Source organism: Equus caballus, chromosome 15 (assembly GCF_041296265.1).
Source record: "Equus caballus isolate H_3958 breed thoroughbred chromosome 15, TB-T2T, whole genome shotgun sequence".
Classification (NCBI taxonomy): domain Eukaryota; kingdom Metazoa; phylum Chordata; class Mammalia; order Perissodactyla; family Equidae; genus Equus; species Equus caballus.
In genome coordinates, this window is record NC_091698.1 from 80729698 (window position 1) to 80747627 (window position 17930).

General features: G+C 39.5%; 1 protein-coding gene across 3 annotated transcripts in view; it reads left to right on the forward strand.

Annotated features, from left to right (window-relative positions):
* Positions 1-17558, forward strand: part of SRD5A2 (steroid 5 alpha-reductase 2) — a 48229-nt gene extending 30671 nt beyond the window's left edge. The window contains exons 2-5 of one of the 3 annotated variants that reach the window (XM_001501522.4): positions 6399-6562; positions 10694-10795; positions 13196-13346; positions 15887-17558. In XM_001501522.4, coding sequence (XP_001501572.1) covers positions 6399-6562; positions 10694-10795; positions 13196-13346; positions 15887-15953 — 484 coding nt within the window. In that variant the 3' untranslated portion in view covers positions 15954-17558. The remainder of the gene's footprint in view (positions 1-6398; positions 6563-10693; positions 10796-13195; positions 13347-15886) is intronic. The other 2 variants (XM_070236529.1, XM_070236530.1) reach the window with 2 other exon arrangements.
* Positions 17559-17930: the final 372 nt, after the last annotated feature.

The window sequence follows — 17930 nt, forward strand, 5'->3', positions numbered from 1 at the left end:
GGCTTGTTGCTGCTGGTGTGTCATTAGTCCTGGGTGTTTGAGTGGGCCAGTTTTAAAAGTCATGTATCCATCTTGAAATTTCCAATTCAAATTTAACGTTACAACTTTACGTTTGATTTTATATTTGTTATCTTTTTCTTTTACACTGAAAATCCTAGTTCTCAATCACAGTAGCATATTTACTTTCTTGCTCTATCTGACAATATACATAAGATAATTTATAAGTTACAGTACCAGTATTGTTGATAAAAATAAAATAAATTAAAGTTTATTATTTCTATGCTATTCTTTCTATCCTTAGAATATATCCTACTAAGGATATACAGACAGAGTACTGTGCTGAAAAATCACTTGAAATGATTCCTTTTGTATATGTAGTTGAGTTACCAATTTTACATACAAATGGGTTCATGTTTCAGTTTGAAACATATACATATATACATATATCTATATATATCTGTATATCTATACATATTGTCTCATTTCCCTTTCTTGATTACAAAAAGATGGCATACTATAGGTACTATTTTGCAACTTTCCTTTTTCACTTGCAAATATATCCTGGAACTTGGATGAATCTTGAGGGAATTATTCAATGAAAAAAGCCACTCTTGAAAGGTAACATATGTATGATTCCATTTACATAATGTTCTTGAAATGACGAAACTCTGAAAAGGGAGAACAGATCAGTGGTTACCAGGAGTTGGGAGAGGGTAGGCACGTGGCTATAGCTATGAAAGGACAGCATAAGAGATTCTTGTGGTGATGGAGTAATAGGAAAATATATTGAGAGTTTAAAAGTTATCATAAAAATATTATCTTCTCAGCCTGATACAAATATATTTAAAAACTTGAATGATGTGTGATTTTCTATGAAAATATAAAATTTCCAGAATTTGTTGAGATGCTCCAGAAGGCATAGATAATCTAAATAAACTAATTACCATGAAAGAGATAGAGATATTGCCAATAATATTAACAACCCCTCCTCCCAATAATACTTTCTTGGATTGATTTCACAAAGGTCTTCTACCAAATATTTAAAGACTGGCTAATTCTAGTGCTGTATATGTCATTCCAGAGCGTGGTCAAAGAATGAAGGCTTCCAGATTCTTCAAAAAGACAAGTGTAACATTATTTGCAGGTGCTGGTATACTTGAGAAATCCTAGAAAATACATTGGGAAAAAAAACCCCTGTTATATGTAATATGGGAATTCAGGAAGCGACTGGAAACAAAATTAATATTAAAAAAAATCAAAGGCCTTCTTTTATATGTAAAATAACCAGTTAAAAGATGTAAATGGAAAATCTCATAACAGCATTAGAAAAGATAAGGAACTTGGAATTAAATGTAACAAAAAATGAGCAAAATCTATATGAAGAAACTTAAAAACCTACTGAGGGACACAAAATACATGAATGAGCGGAAAGGAACCACCTGTACCTGAATAGAAAGGTAATGTTAACAACAAGCTAATAAAGATAATGTCAACAAAAACAACACATCTACTGAACTCTTATTATTTATCCTATTCTAAGCACTTTACCTCCACTGACTCCCTTAATCCTCACAGAACCCTGTGAGATAGGCAGAGGAAGAAACAGGCACAGTGAAGTTAAGTGGCAGTTACACAGCTAGTAAGTGGGATTTACCATTTAACCTCTTAAATTTACATTTAACCTCTGTGCAACATTGTCTGAAATTTCTCTTAATTAACTTGAAAAAATTGAGATGTAATTCATATACCATAAAATTCACCATATTAAAGTGTACAGTTTAATAGTTTTTAGTATATTCAAAAACTTGTGCAACCACCACGACTATTTAATTTCTGAATATTTTCATCACCGCCAAAATAAATCCTGTACCTGGTAACAGTCATTCCCCATTCCTCCATCCCTCATTCTCTGGCAACCATCATCTACTCTCTGTCTCTAAGGATTTGTCTGTTCTGGACATTTCATATAAATGGAATGATATATGTGGCCTTTTGTGACTGGCTTCTTTCACGTAGGATATTGTTTGTAAGGTTCATTCATGTTGTAGCATATATCACTACCTCATTCTTTTTTATGGTTTAATAATATGCCATTGTATAGATATACAACATTTTATTTATCTGTTCTTCAGTTGATAGACATTGGATTATTTAAATTTTTTGGCTACGATGAATAATGCTGCGATGAACATTTGTGTACAAGTTTTAGTATGAACATGCATTTACATTTCTCTTGAATAGATACCCATGAGTGGATTTGCTGGGTCATATGACTACTTTATGTTTAACTTTCTGAGGAACTGCCAGACTATTTTTCAAAGTGGCCACACCATTTTACACTTGTTATTTTTATTATCGCTCTCCTAGTTGGTTTGAAGTGGTATATCATTGTGGTTTTAGTTGACATTTCCCTAATCTCTAATGCATCTTCTCACGTGCTTATTGGATATTCATTTATCTTTTTTGGAGTAGTGTCCGTTCAAATTTGTTGCCCTTTTAATTGGGTTGTTTGTATTTTTGTTGTTGAGTTGTGGGAGTTCTTTATGTGTTCTGTATATTAAATCATCATCAGATAGGATTTACGAATATTTTTTCCCATTCTGTAGATTGTCTGTTCACTATCTTGATAATGTTCTTTGTTGCACAAAAGTTCTTAATTTTGATAAAGGTCAATATATTTGTTTTTTTCTTCCCTTAACTTTTGAAGGATAGTTTTGCAGATAAAAAAATTGTTTGACAATTTCTTTTTCTGTTATCACACTGAATATATTATTCCACTGCCTTCTTGCCTCCATGGTTTCTGATGAGAGATCAGCTGTTAATCTACTGAGGATAGCTTGTATGTGATGAGTCACTTCTCTCTTGCTGTTTTTAAGATCCTCTCTTTGTTTTTGGCTTTCATCAGTTTGATCATGATTTATCTAGGTGTGGATCTCTATAAGTCTAGCCTATGTGGAGTTCATTGAGCTTCTTGGATGTGTAGATTAAGGTTTTTAATCAAATTTTGGAATTTTTTGGACATTATTTCTTCAAATATTCTTTCTGCCCCTTTCTCTTTCTCTTCTCCTTCTGTGTCCCACAGACCTCTGAAACTCTGTTCATTTTTCTTCATTCTTCTTTTTCTCTGTTCCTCAGCCTGGATCATCTTAATCAACCTATCTTCAATTTTGTTAATTCATTCTTTTGCCTGCTGAAGTCCACTGCTGAATCACTCTAGTGAATTTTTCATTTCAGTTGCACTTTGCAACTCCAGATTTCTATTTGGTTCCTTTTTACAGCTTCTGTCTCTTTATTGATATTCTCTACTTGATGAGACATCATTCTTATACTTCCCTTTAGTTATTTAGACATGGTTTCCTTTAGCTCTTTGAATATATTTAAAATAAAGTTTTTGTCTCACAAGTCCAGTGTCTGGGCTTCTCAGGGACAGTGTCTACTGGTCGTTTTTTTTTGCTATGTATGAATCATACTTTATTATTTCTTTGCATGTCCCATAGTTTATTGTTGAAAACTAAAAACATTTCAAATAATGCTATGTGGCAACTCTGGAAATCAGATTCTTTCTGCCTCCCAGTGTTTGTTGGTTGTAGTGGTTGGTTGCAGTTTGTTGGTTGTAGTAGTTGTTTGTTTACTTAGTGACTTTTTGGAACCCATTCTATGAAGCCTTTATTTTTGTTGTTGTGGTCACTGAAGATACTGCTTGGTTATCTTGATGATCGATTAATGATTGAACAGAGATTTCCTTAAACACCTGGAATCAGCATGTCTCCTGGTCTTTGCCAAGGGCTTCTATGTGCATATTAGGGAACTCTTTCAGAAGCCACTCACATAGTTTACAACTCTGCTTTAGCTTCACTTGCTACTCGTGCATACCTCAAGGTCAATCAGAGGTGAGAGCTTAGGACATTTTCAGGTCTTTTTTTGACCATCTTTATAGCCTTGTGCATATGCATGGCTGTCTATATTTCCAGAAATATATCTGAGATTTTTGAAGCCCTTATGGGCATTCTCATTCCTCATCTTCCCTTTTCAGCTTTTTGGTTAGTCTATTGTTTGCCCCACCTGTAATCCATTGCCTCAGGCCACTGTGCTTTTAAAAGAGTAAAAATCATCTCCCCTCCCCAGAAACTTTTAGCACTGGGTAAGTTTGAGTGAAGTGGAATAAAGACAAACCTTATGAGTGGAGTCTTCCAGGGAACAACCAAACAGGTAAAATAATGACTTCTCTTTGAGAATGAGGCTTTTAAAAAGCTCAAGCTCTGTTTTGCTCCCTCCAGTCCTGAATGTGGGCTGTAACTTTTCAAGGCCATGCAGCACTGGAAAGTGGCAGAAGGGACTAGGGTAAGTTAAAGCCAGTAAAGTAAGCTTGTAGCCCTTACTGAGATTCAGCCATTTTCTTGCCTAAATGTTCCCCACATTGCTGCAAGTCTTTGGTTAATATCCAGAGTTCTGAAAAAGTTGCTTCTGAAATTTTTTTTTGCCAGCCAGCTTTTTCTTTGCTTTCATGAAGGGGAGAACTCTTGGAGGTCCTCCTTCTGCCATTTCACTCTCTTAAATAATTTTTAAGTTTAAGAATATTTCTAAAATTTGGATGGGGATGTCCTACAAGTTGGTTTTAGAGTTGACATGGACAAATACACAATCAAAAGTAATTTGAAAGTCCTCAAAAAGTGGAATGATATAAGTGTTAAGACATTAGTACTACCCAGTATTAAGACATATTTTAAAAGTACAGTTATTAAAACAGTGTAGTACTGGCAATTAATAGACCAATGGAACAGAATCAAGAGTGCAGAAGACTATATATATGATAATTTGATATATATATGATAATTTAATATATAATACCAATGACAATGCATATTAGGGAGAAAGAGATATTTAAAACTTACTAACATTAGGAAAAAAATTAAGTTGGATTCTTATGTAACTTCTTACAACAAAATAAGTCCCAGATGTATCAAAGATTTAAACATAAAATGGAAAATCACCAAAATAATGGGACAGTAATCCGTGAGTGAGTAGAACACTCTGGAAGCAACCCAAATACCCATCAAAGTAAAATAGATAAATACATGTGGTATATTCATACATAATAATATACAACAGTGAAAATAAATGAACCATAGCTGTGCATTGCAACATGCTTCCGTCTCAGAAACAAAATGATAAGTGAGAGAAACAAGACACTAAAGAATATTCTAGAAATCATAGATTATGGTTCCATTCATATGGAGTTAAAAATGGGCAAAATAAACTATATTTTTAGGTATGCATTCAAATGTGGTAAAATTGTAAAAAAGCAAAAGGAAATGATTATTAAAAAAATTAAGATGGTGATTACCTCTGGGGTGATAATGGTTATCTCTGGGGTGATGGTGGTACTTTGAAGAGGGAGGGACCAATGGGAAGCTTCCGGGATGATGACAATGTTCTATTTCTTGACTTGGCTAGTGACTATATGAGTGTTTATTTGGTAGTCATTCATTAAACTATTCACATAGGCTCATGAACTTTCCTGTATGACAGTTATATTGCACCACAACAGAAGAAAAATTATAAAGATGACATAATTTGATGTTTAGTATTTAGCTTTATATCTTGGGCAAAACTTTTGTGTGTGTGTGTGAGGAATATTGACCCTGAGCTAACATCTCTCCCAATCTTCCTCTATTTTGTATGTGGGATGCCACCGCAGACTGGCTTGATGAGCAGCATGTAGGTCCTCGGCTGGGATCCCAACCTATGAACCCTGGGCTGCTGAAGTGGAGCATGTGAACATAACCACTATGCAACCAGGCCTACCCGTTGGGCAAATTTTTATTTTGAGGCTATTTATATTTTTTAAGCCTGTCTTCCTAGATTCTTCTAGATTCATAGTTTCTAACATTTAAAGGAATCTCTCTTAAGGGATTCTGCTGTCCACTTTCTAGGGAATGCTACAATATCAGTAATTAAATCATATTAGAGAAACATTATGGAAAGCCATATGATTGAGTGACTGCTACCAAAATGCCATTCCACTGCTTCATGGGGTAAGCCAGGCTCTACATTTCTTCCAGAATAAACTGTATTTCACATCTAGATTTAAATAAAGCTGATTTCCAATCCTGAGCTCATAGGTTTGTATTTATTAAGTACTGGGATGGAGATGAAATTTACCTTTCAAGGCTGTTGTGAGAATAAAATAAGGTAATAAATGGTGGCTACTATGGATTTTAATGAAACAAGGAAAATAATAGTATAAATGATTGCTCTAGAACCAGATAATAATATTCTTTTATTGCACAAATTTTAGGGAAAATGGTTTTTAAAAATGGGTTTAATGCGATTGTCTATTTAATCTCATTGTTTGATTTTTTTAATGGATCCTGACCTTTCTTCTCCATATATCCCAGGACATTTGTTTACTCATTTCTCACTAGAGGGAGGCCTTTTCCAGTTGCATTCCTTTTCAGAGGCTTTGTCTTCTGCGTGGGAAATGGACTCCTCCAAGGCTACTACCTGGTTTACTGTGCTGAATATCCTGCTGAGTGGTACACAGACCTACGGTTTAGCGTGGGTAAGTAAACCTGACCACTTCTCACCCACATCCCAGGTAGCACCCCTTCCCACAGTCTAAATCATCATCACCTCTTTTCACCCTATTGCAATAACCTCCCAAAGATTCCATTCTCCCCTTCTCTCACCCTTCCCCCCTGGTCTTTTCTCTATACAGTAGTGCCCCCTCATCCTTGGGGGTTACATTCCAAGACCTCCAGTGGGTGCCTGGAGTCTTGGATATTACTGAAGTCTATATATATTATGTTTTTTCTTATACACACATACCTATAATAAAGTTTAGTTTATAAGTTAGGCACACTAAGAGATTAAAAACAAAAAATAATAATAAAGTAGAACAATTATTGCAATATACTGTAATAAAGGTTACTGTAGATCTTAGCCACCTCGTCCTATGAGTCTTTTCTTTCCTTATTAAGTCGAGAACTTTGACCTTTTGACTTAAAGGAAGCACTTTATTGCTTCTCTTTGGCATATCTGAATTGCCAGCATTACTGTTCATGTGCTTTGGGGCCATTATTAAGTAAACTAAGGGTTACTTGAACACAAGCACTGTGATACCACGATGGTTGATCTGAAAACTTACATAGTATAGATATGCTGGACAAAGGGGTGATTCACATCCCGGGCGGGATGGAGTGGGATGGCATGAGATTTCATCATGCCGCTCAGAATGGCATGCAATTGAAAACTTGGCTCAAACAAAAAATCTAGGGATTATCCTTAATTCCTCTCTTTACATCACAGATCACATTCTCTCCATCAGCTTAGTACTGCAGCCTCTAGCTCCAAAACAGCTGCCAGTTGGGCTCACTTCTCCCTAACAGCACTAACTTCATCCTAGTCTGTACCATGACGACTTCTTGCCCAAACTGCCACAGTGACCTTCAAACTAGACTTCCTCCCTCTGGTCCTGGCTGTCACTAGCCTCTTCTTCTTCATCTTCTTTTTTTTTTTTTTTGAGGAAGATTAACCCTGACCTAACATCTGCTGCCAATCCTCCTCTTTTTGCTGAGGAAGATTGGACCTGAGCTAACACCTGTGCCCATCTTCCTCTATTTTATATGTGGGATGCCTGCCACAGCATGGCTTGATAAGCAGGTCTACGCCTGGAATCGGCACCGGTGAAGCCTTGGCTGCTGAAATGGAGCTTGGGAACTTAACCGCTCCTCCACCAGGCTGGCACACTAGCCCCTTCTCCACACTCAGTCAGAGGGAACATTTGAAAACACAAACGACCAGAGGATTAGCTGTATGAATGCTGATGCATGCACACAATGGAGTATTCTGGAGCCATAAAAACAAACAAACATAATAAAATAAAAACAAGGAAGATCTTTGTGTGCTCTTATGGAGACATCTCCAGAACATGTGCTTAAATAAAAATAAATTAAGCGTAAACAGTGTAGATAGTATGCTACTTTTTATGGGATAAAAGGAAAATGTGTGTGTAAAATTGGAAAAGGAAATCTTACAAGGATGGTGTGAGACTTACAGGTTACCTGTAGGGTTAGGGGTAAAGAGAATGGGATGATGGACAGAGCTTTATTTTAATGTAATTCTCTCCTTTGAATCATGAAACTTCAAAACTTAGTTAAAAAACGATCTAAATGGAAAAAGTCCCTAAAATTGAGAACAAATAAATGAATGTACCTAACTGTTTGTTAAACTGGTAACGTAACCACACAGGAAACTGATTTATGCCAGTTTATAGGAAACACAGAGAATGGAGAAATAAGTAAAATGCCACCATGAGCAAGTAAGCCAAAATTCCCAAGGAGGGGCGTTCTGAGGAACAACTATCTGGTCTTCCCAAGAAGTCAATGTCCTGAAAAACAAACAAACAAAAAGGCAGGGGTCTGGGCTAGATTAAAAGATCCTAAAGGGATAGAATGACCTGAGGCCAGGTGTGCTCCTATATTGACCTTAGTTCTCATAAACCAGCTATAAGAGGGGTTTTGGGGACATCTGAGGAAATTGGAATATGGTCTAGATATTACATAAGATGAAAATCTGGGAGGATATGCACTAAGGTGTTTATTGGTGGTAATTTCTAGGTGGTAGGAATAAAGTGTCTTTGTTTTCTTATTTTTGCTAATTGTTTAATCTTCCACATAATGTATATACTTCTTTTGTCATTATAAAAAACCGGAGATCAGATCTTATTTCTCCCCTGCTTAACACCTGCCAATGGCTTCCTTTACGCTTAAAACTCCAAACACCTCATCAAGGCCTATGATGCTTGATGTGATTTTTCGCTTATTCTACCTGTCTGTCCTCACTTTCCATTCTATCTTAAAGCTTCAACTGCCCCAGCCTTCCTTCTGTTTCTCAGACACACTAGACCTGTTCTAGCCTCAGGGCCTTTGCACCTGTCGGTTCCTCTACTAGGTTGCTCTCCATCAGACCTTTGCATTCTCTTTGTTCAAATCACAGGACAAATGCCCAGTCTTCAGAAAAGCGTTCGCTATCCACCTCATCTAAACTAGAAACACCTCCTCCCCACCCCAATTCACTTGTATCTCGTTATCCTACTTTGATTTTCTGCTCTGCAGTAATATTAAATTATTTTAATTCAATCCTGTGTTCCTCCACTAAAATGTAAGCTTCGTGAGAACAGACATCTTGACTGTTTTTCTCACTACTGTATCCCTGGTGTTTAGGACAGTGTTTAGTATATGGTAAGCCCTCAATATATGTTAGTTGAATAAATGAATGAATGAATGAACACATGACTGAGTCTCATACCTTCCTTGTGAGATAGGTACTGTTAGAATCTACATTTTACAGATGAGAAAACTGAGGCTGAGAGAGGTTAAGTGACTTGTCCAAGGACACACAGACATCTTATCCAAGGTTCCTGCTTTGTCCACTGCTGTGCATGCTATCCCCCCTCCCTCTCTCTACCCCTGACCACCACCATTGGTGTCCCTCCTCAGTTTCCCTTTCTTCCAGGCCAATGATCTTTTGACAAGATCAAAAATCATTGTTTCATATCACAACTTATGAGGTGAGAGTAGATCTGAAAGTTTTTAGTTCAACTGTTCTTGCTTTTTGCCTCATGTATTTGCTCAGCACAAATACACTTCTTTGAGAGGTGAGATTGGGCACCTATGTAGAATAGTGAGTGTTTCTGGGCTGTAATGATGCCCATTGGGATGTAAGACCTAGCATCCCTGATCCTGGCTCCCCTCACCTCAGACCAGAGCCCTTTGTGTACCAGTGGATGGGGAAGGAGAGTGTGTGTGTGAATGGGCAGTGGTGGAAACCAGTTTGCTGGTGCCAAGCTCTCCAATGTAGCTCACATTACTTTCATGAGAATGGGTGTATTAATCAAGAATGTTCTCAGCAACAAGTCACAAAAAACCAACTCATAGAGGCTTAAATAATTAAGAATTTATATTTCAAAGATAGGTGGCTTCTGCATTCTTTTAGTTGCTTACTGATGTCATTAAGATCCCAGGAACTTTCCATCTTTCTGCTCATCTTTCTGGTCCTCATGATAGTCACTTCATGATTGGAAGACAGTGCTACAGCTCAAGGCATCATGCCTGGCAATGAAGGAGGAGGGAGGCAGTAGAGACACTAGTGCCATCTACCCTTTTATCAGAAAAACAAAAGATTTCCAAGGAAGCCCCTAGAAGACTTCCCTTTACATCCTCTTCGCAGAAGTAGGTCACATGACCACTTTCCAGTCTTCCAGCCTCTATAGCATGGGATGGCAAAAGAGAAGGTCTTGGAATTAGATGTTGAGTTTGCCAACCACAGTTTGATTATTTTGTGAATGAGCCCAAAGCTTGCTATTTACTCATTCATTTATTTGTTTATTTGCTTATTTTTTTATTTAAGTGCTGGACAACGGTGTTGCCTCCCTTTCTCTCCTCTGTCACCTTCCTGCATCACATGACACTATGCAATTTCAGTCTTTTGGTCTTTGAAACAGCATGGCCCTTCTACCAAAATTTGGGACCATGGCTAATTGCCCCCCACTTTTTTCCCCATATCTTAGTACTAATCTTAGAATTAAAATTAAATGCCCTTTTCTTCATTGTTAGAAAAAAGCTTAGCTTATGAGAAAAACACCAAAATCAGGATACCTCTTTAACTTCTTCTCTCTCTCTTCTTTCCCAAGGTGTCTTCTTATTTCTCTTGGGAATGGGAATCAACATTCATAGTGACTATATATTGCGGCAGCTCAGGAAGCCTGGAGAAATCATCTATAAAATTCCACAAGGTAATATCTCCCTACCCTCTAGATTCTCTCTCTTCCTTGGGAGCCTGCCCCATGGATTGTGCTATGAGTAACAAATGGAGAGGGGACAGTGAGGTCACAAATGACACAACATATCCCGATTTGCCCCTGACTTCTCCTCCACATCCCATCCTACCCCACAACACATTTGCATTTCTGATCTGCACCTGGAAGTCCAAGAGAGGTCCAAGAGCCCTCAGGAAGGTGCAAGATCACAATACCCTGAAGGTGGGGGAAATGTGAGGCTTAGGGAAGGGTGGAAATAGGCTGCCACCTAGTTGCAGTAAATAAGATTATCATGTGCTGTATTAAGGTTCTCCAGAGAAACCAATGGGATATGGATATAGATGTTATAGATAAAGACATAAATACATAAAGAGATTTAATATAAGGAATTGGATCACATGATTATGGAAGCTGAGAAGTCCCATGATCTGCCATCCGAAAGTTGGAGACCCAAGAGAGCAGATGATGTAAGTTCCAGTCTGAGTACAGGAGAAGACTGAGGTCCCAGCTTGAAGACAATCAGGCAGAGAGAGTGAATTCTCCCTTGCTCCATATTTTGGTTCTATTCAGGCCTTCAGTGGATTGGACAAGGCCCACACATGTTGGGGACAGCAATCTTCTTTGCTCAGTCTATTAATTCACATGTTTATCTCATCTAGAAACACCATCGCGGACACACCAGAAATAATGTTTAACCAAATATCTAGGTACCCCATGGCCCAGTCAAGTTGACACAAAAAATTAACCATCATGTATACACAGAGTGTCAATCCTTCCTAGGTTAGCAAATAAAGCTGAATCATGCGTGGACAACAATTTGTACCCTCCCACTGATCTAGGCTGATCTAGTGAGTAGCCATGGGTAGTACTTGTGTATTTACTGCCAGTTATACATTCATAAAGGGTTGGAGAACCATATTTACCTAATCAAAAATTAAGATGGGAGGTCTTATAATACAAGTGCATTTTCAGAGTTAAAGACACAGAATATTTGAAACCCTAACCATTCCTAAGGAACCAGGGTGTGAAGTTGACAAATATAAGCAGTGGGAGTGAGCCAGTCCAAGTAACCCTTCAATATTTTTGGCTGGGTATTTGTGTAGGTCAATGGCTTCTACCCTTTTCGATGTAAATACATTTTATTTACATTAAAAAAATTTCCTGAATTACAACATGGTGTTAATGCAGGTTAATATCCACTGATTAAGGAAATAATGACAAAGCTACTATGAATTCAGTAACATGTTTAAATGGATTTAAATGTTGCTAACATTCTAACAGTATCTACTTCAAACAAAAATAACACTATATGTTGAGATATACCACTTGCTTTACTCGTAGACAATTTATAGACCCTTTACAGTAGGTCGGCGGTTCCTCCTGGGGTCTGGGGAATCACAGATTGGGAACTGCTGATGTGAAGTTATCTTTAAGAAAGATCAGTTTAAAGGATTCTGATTTTTTAAATCTTTACTCAGTAACTAGACAAATAAAGAAAAACAGAGAAAGCTCTTGAAAGACTGCTTTTCTAAGAAAAGCTCTTAGAGACTATAAAAACAAAATATTCTTTACATAATTATGAAAAGAAAATATTTGCTTTCAGTGAAACTTTCCCAGTTTAGTGTGGGGCAGAAAGTGTGAATGTAGATATATTTGCTCTCATTAGAAATGTGCTGATTTCTAGACATACTTTTGAGGTCAGAAATACTTGGTTGGATATAAAAGTAAATCTTTAAAATTCGTAGAAGCCAGCCAGAAACACATGGTTGTCTAGAAACTCAGTAGAAGCAGACCTCCAGGAGGGCAAAGGCTTGCAGCTCCCACTCCCTGCTATAAACGTGAACAGACCCCACTGCCTTGCAGAGGCGGGAGGGCAAATGCTGAAAGAGAGTTCGTTACTTCTCCCGTCAGTTCAGGTTGATCACTTTCACGTAGTGTGCTGTTTCACTTGGTGTGACTGTGAACATGAAAGATGCTGACTGGCCATGTGGGTGTCCAGGCAAGGAGTGGGCAGGTTAGAGGTGGCCTGGAAACGTTACTAGAACAAAGCAAAAACCAGGCCTCCTGCATCTCATCCTTGTCCTGTCCAGAGCCAGTGGTTCAGTGGGTAGAGCAGTGGGTAGAGATCTGGATGGGGCCCATCAAGCAGTTGGGGCCGCTCCTCAGGCTTCCAGGATGTTCTGAGGGCAACAGGCTGCTGTTGCTTTGTTTTATTTCCTACCCAAGAATATTCCACCAGACTTCAATGGCTGTGAAGGGAGTCTCCAGCCCAACCTTTGTTCTATCTGTCTTTATGTATTTTGGAATAAAGCAGAGGGGTTTTAATGTCACGATGATCCAGTTCGTTGATTGACTTGTCGATTCTTCTGCACGCAGGTGGCTTGTTCACCTATGTTTCGGGAGCCAATTTCCTTGGTGAAATCATTGAATGGAGCGGCTATGCACTGGCCTCTTGGTCCCTCCCAGCACTTGCATTTGCATTTTTCTCTCTTTGTTTCCTTGGGCTGCGAGCTTTTCACCACCATAGGTAAACTTGTCAAAGTGGCAGCATGCACGTAGCTTTCTTCTCTAAAAAGGCTTTTAGTGCACTGGGTCAGATGTAGAAACCTAAGACATTTATTGTTATAAGGTAAGGTTACAATAATCTGGACTGGTAAGTTCTGACTTCTTGGGCTTTCACCGAAGTTGGAATTTAGCTGGATGACAGTAGCAGTAACAATGTTTTTCTATAAACAAAAATAAAGCTGTGTAGACATAGGCACCCGAGGTGACTTGGGAAGGCACCATGCCACCTTGCTGAAGAAGGCTTCCCAGCGAGAAGTGCCTTGGTGCACATGAGTTAGTTGACCCAGCCTCTGTGCCCTCCTAGCAGGCTCACCTGGCAATGGCTTCTGGTTGGCAGTGGGCTATACATAAGAGTCAAGAGGTACAAGAAGTGACTTCCATTTCCATGCTTCAAGTTACTTATGCCACATTTCTTAAAGTGTGTTCCATGGACACCACTTTCTAAAGGTTCACAGATAATTCTGAGGTACAGCCAGGATAGAGAACCACTGGGGAAAAGCACTAGCCCCATGCCTGGTGTGGCTGTTATTTTTAATTCTAAACTTGGTGCTAACAGTTCAGGTAGTCACAGAGCCCTGGCAAGTCCAGGATTATTTTTCCAAGATCTGTGTAATACCAGGGCTTATTTTGGTACCCCCTCCTTCCCATATCCCCACCTTCCATAAATCATAGCCAGGTCATTGCTAGCCTCCTGGGAAGGTAGGGTGAGCAATTACTTGTGTGGTGCCAGTTCAATACTGTCCCACCACCTGGGGAATGCCAGGAAATGCAGGGGTTTAGGACCTTTCCTCTGAAGTTTTCCTAACTCTCACCTCTCTCCCAACACCCCCACCTGGGATGGGGTACAGAAGAGCTAACTAAAAGTCTCACTGGAAGAAAAATGGTAACATACTAATTTTTATCAGGCTTTAGATGTGAATTTCAGATCTTTTCTATAAAATGCCTTTTGTGGAGGAAAGAGAAAGCCAGTGATTACTGGAGACAGAGAGAGAGAGAGACTATCCCAAGGGGTAACGGACTTGGAACTAGGACTGAAAGGAGTGTTGTAAGCTCCTGCATAGGGATTGTAGTCCAGCTAATGATTAATTTCATAATTTTGAAGGTTAAACTAAGCATGGGTTCTTCTCCTCAGAGTGGAGTTTACACAGAGACCTGTCAGAAATGAATGAAGCAGCAGCTCTCCTCATGAGCTATTCCTGCTACCTCCTGGACTTGGTGGCAAAGGGCAGCAGAGGGTCCCCAGCCTGTTAGAGAGTCAGTATAACAGTTCTCCCCACGTCAGGCAGGGTCTGCTGCCCACCAGAGGCAGAGAGGGTGTGGGGGAGGAAAGGGCATCAGACAGCAGTTGGAGGGACCCTGAGAAGGGAGGACTCAACTGGGCTTGGTCAGTGGAGGGACAGCAGTTCCACCAGAGGGTTCCAGCTGGAGCAACAACAAAATCCAAACTGAGGCCCTATCCTATTATGTCAGGCTGCTCCAGAGGGAGGGCCTGAGGGCGTCTTTCTCTAGGGCTACCTGGGCCTTGTGGGAGGCAGCTGACCAGACCCCTCAAATCACAGCACAGAAATCACCAGCCACCTCTTGTAATATGTTATTACTATTTGTCCCCAGTTCAAATTAAGGTGCTTTAACAGAGTGTGTCATCTTGATTATAACTGGAGAGCTACCAGCTTCAACGAGTTAAGAGGACAGCCTGGTCACTTAAGGAGAAAGCCTTTTCCCAAGATGTATTAGTCTTCCAGAGCTGCTGAAACAGATGACCACAAGCTGAGTGGCTTAAACAACACAAATTTACCCCCTTACAGTTCTGGGGCAGGAGTCTGAAACCAAGCTGTGGGCAGGGCCGTGCTCTCTCAAGGCTCCGGGGAAGACGCCTTCCTTTCCTCCTCTGAGCTTCTGGTGGTGGCTGGCAATCCTTGGTGTCCATGGCTTGTAGCTGCATCACTCCATCTCTGCCTCTGTCTTCACATGGTCTCATCTGTGTGCCTCTTACCTTAGTAAATTACATCTACAATGACCCTGTTTCCAAAGTAAGGTCGCATTCTCAGGTACTAGGGGTTATGACTTCAGCATCTATTTTGGGAGGACACAGTTCAACCCCTAATACAAGGTGAAGTTTTCTTGGCATTCCCAGGCTCATGGGGATATTTTCCTGGGAACATTGCCAGTTTTCTCAGGTTAACCCTGCCCATGGTCTTTGGGGTCTCTGGTTCACTGAATTTCTCAACAGAATCCGTTGAGTACTTCTTTCTGCATATCTTATTTTTTTTTTATTATGGTAAAGCATACATTACATAAAATTTACCATTTTATTTCTCAACACAAGAAGCTTCAACATTGATAAGAGATAGAATGCAGGAGGGACAGAAGATGGACAGATGGCCATCTGGAAGAGTCAGGCCCTGGAGAACTGCAGGTTGATTTGTAACAGGGATTTCAGATACAGCGAATGTCAACTGTTGACCACTGCTTGGTGATATCTATTCTTTTCTTGTCTTTTAGGTTCTACATCAAGATGTTTGAGGACTACCCCAAATCTCGGAAAGCCCTCATTCCATTCATCTTTTAAAGAAACTAAGTGAAAAAAGAACAGCTCTCACAATACTGTTGAAAACCATCAAGCTGCTGAACTTGTAACTTTTAAGAGTTTGAACGACCACAAAGAAAAAGGCATGACTCTGAATGGCTACAGAGAGAGCAAATAAGTGATTTACAACAGACACTGCAAACTTGTATATTCTTGGAAACTGGTGGAAATATCCAAATAACGAGAGAGTATCAAGTAAGGGGGACTAGTGAGTAAGAGCATGTGCTTCTTGCCTTAATGAGGCATCACTGACGGTGACAGTGGAGCACATCAGAAGCACCCAGCAGCTCTTTTCTTCTGGATGTCTTCATCACGGTCCTCAGGATCTGGTCAGGAAGGCATCTCCCAGGGTGACTGGAACCTCAGTCTTCAAAGTTCCCAAGGGCACAGGCAGAAACCTGCGACTGGAGGGACACCTCTGGCTCGGACAGTGTTTACACATAGCTTGATCTTCTTTTTTTACATTCAAAGTTTCCAAAATTTAAAAATTAGGAGGTTTCTACATTCCAGTGTCCTTTAGAAAGTTCGAAGATCTGGGCCCATGGAGCCTGCTATAAGAATGGGTCTGGTCAGCTATGATGCATTAGTCTGCAGCCTCTGTGGAGGGCTCACCCTGGCGTGGGTGCTGGGACGTCGAGCTCTCTAAGGAAGGGGCAGAACACTCGTGATCAGAATGTTCGAAAATATTCGTCTCCTCAGGCCTCGGTTTGTGGCAAATGTTGGTAATACTTGGCAAGCCCTTTTGAGAAATGGGCACCAGTTTCCTCAGATGAGATGCTCAGTACAGAAATTCACTACATAAGACACATAGGACACTCGAAAGATCTGAGGAGGATGTAGATCACTGACGAAGGCAACTTGTAATCATATAAATAAGTATTTTGCTGTTTATTAAATGCGTCTAGAATCATGGATATTAAGTAATTTTGTTTGAATTAAAAGATCCTTGGACTCATGAAAATTGTTATAAGGTGTTGGGCTGTATCTTTCCCCCTTTTTTCCTGTTTCTTTTCAGTGTTGCTTACTTTTTTCTCTTCTGTCTTCATTTTGCCAACTTGAAATGAGGGGCTCTGAGCTGAAAATAAAAGAGAAATATGACTTATAGAGCATCTCCACCACAGCTCAGAACTCCAGGCAGGTGCCATAAAGGTGCAGGAGAATGTGCTGAGGCTGGACGCCACCCCAGGGTCCAGGAAGACAGCATGGAAACGCAGTGAAATAAATCTTAAGGTATAGCCTGGGCTCTGTGAAATAAAAGGCTTCCAGTTCTATGGCATTGAAAATTGATCTTATGAAATCATTTATCTTATTACCATATAAAACATCTGGGCCAGTCCTTGAAATGGAATAAGTGCTCAATAAATGGCAGCTATCATTTGCCCAGTTTGTGCAATTTCAGGACAAAACTGCTACTCAGCAATTGCACTCTTTGCCACTAGAGGGTGCTCTCTAGACTTTTACTTCGGCCAACTCTGATTTAATAAGGTGACTTACATATTTGGAAATTAAAAAAACTCTGTTGTCATTTCAAGTTGACATGATTCTTAATTTAAATATAGTGTAGAATAAAGTTTGTGTAATCTCAAATCTTCCCTTGATAGCTGAGTTATTCTCAGTGCTCTGGGGCCGTTGTTTTCAATCTGTTTTCTCTGTGTAGGGTTAGAATGTGTATGCAGATTGAATAGAACAAAGGTCTGAAGGCCTGCTCATCCCTATACATATTTCCCTTTTCCCCTAAACCTAGAATGCAAAAAAAAAAAAAAAAAAAAAAAGATTAATTCAGGTCTCCTTGGAGTGGTTTTTTAGATTTGGGGCTAAAATGTGACAGTGGCTTAGCTAACGAGATACTCTTGCTCTTGCTGAAACTTTTACAGAGGGAATGTCTTCCCCCTGATCTTCTGGAAGATGTTGTAGTGTTTTGTTTTCTGAATTTAAAAGCCGAAGCACATCTAAGACATC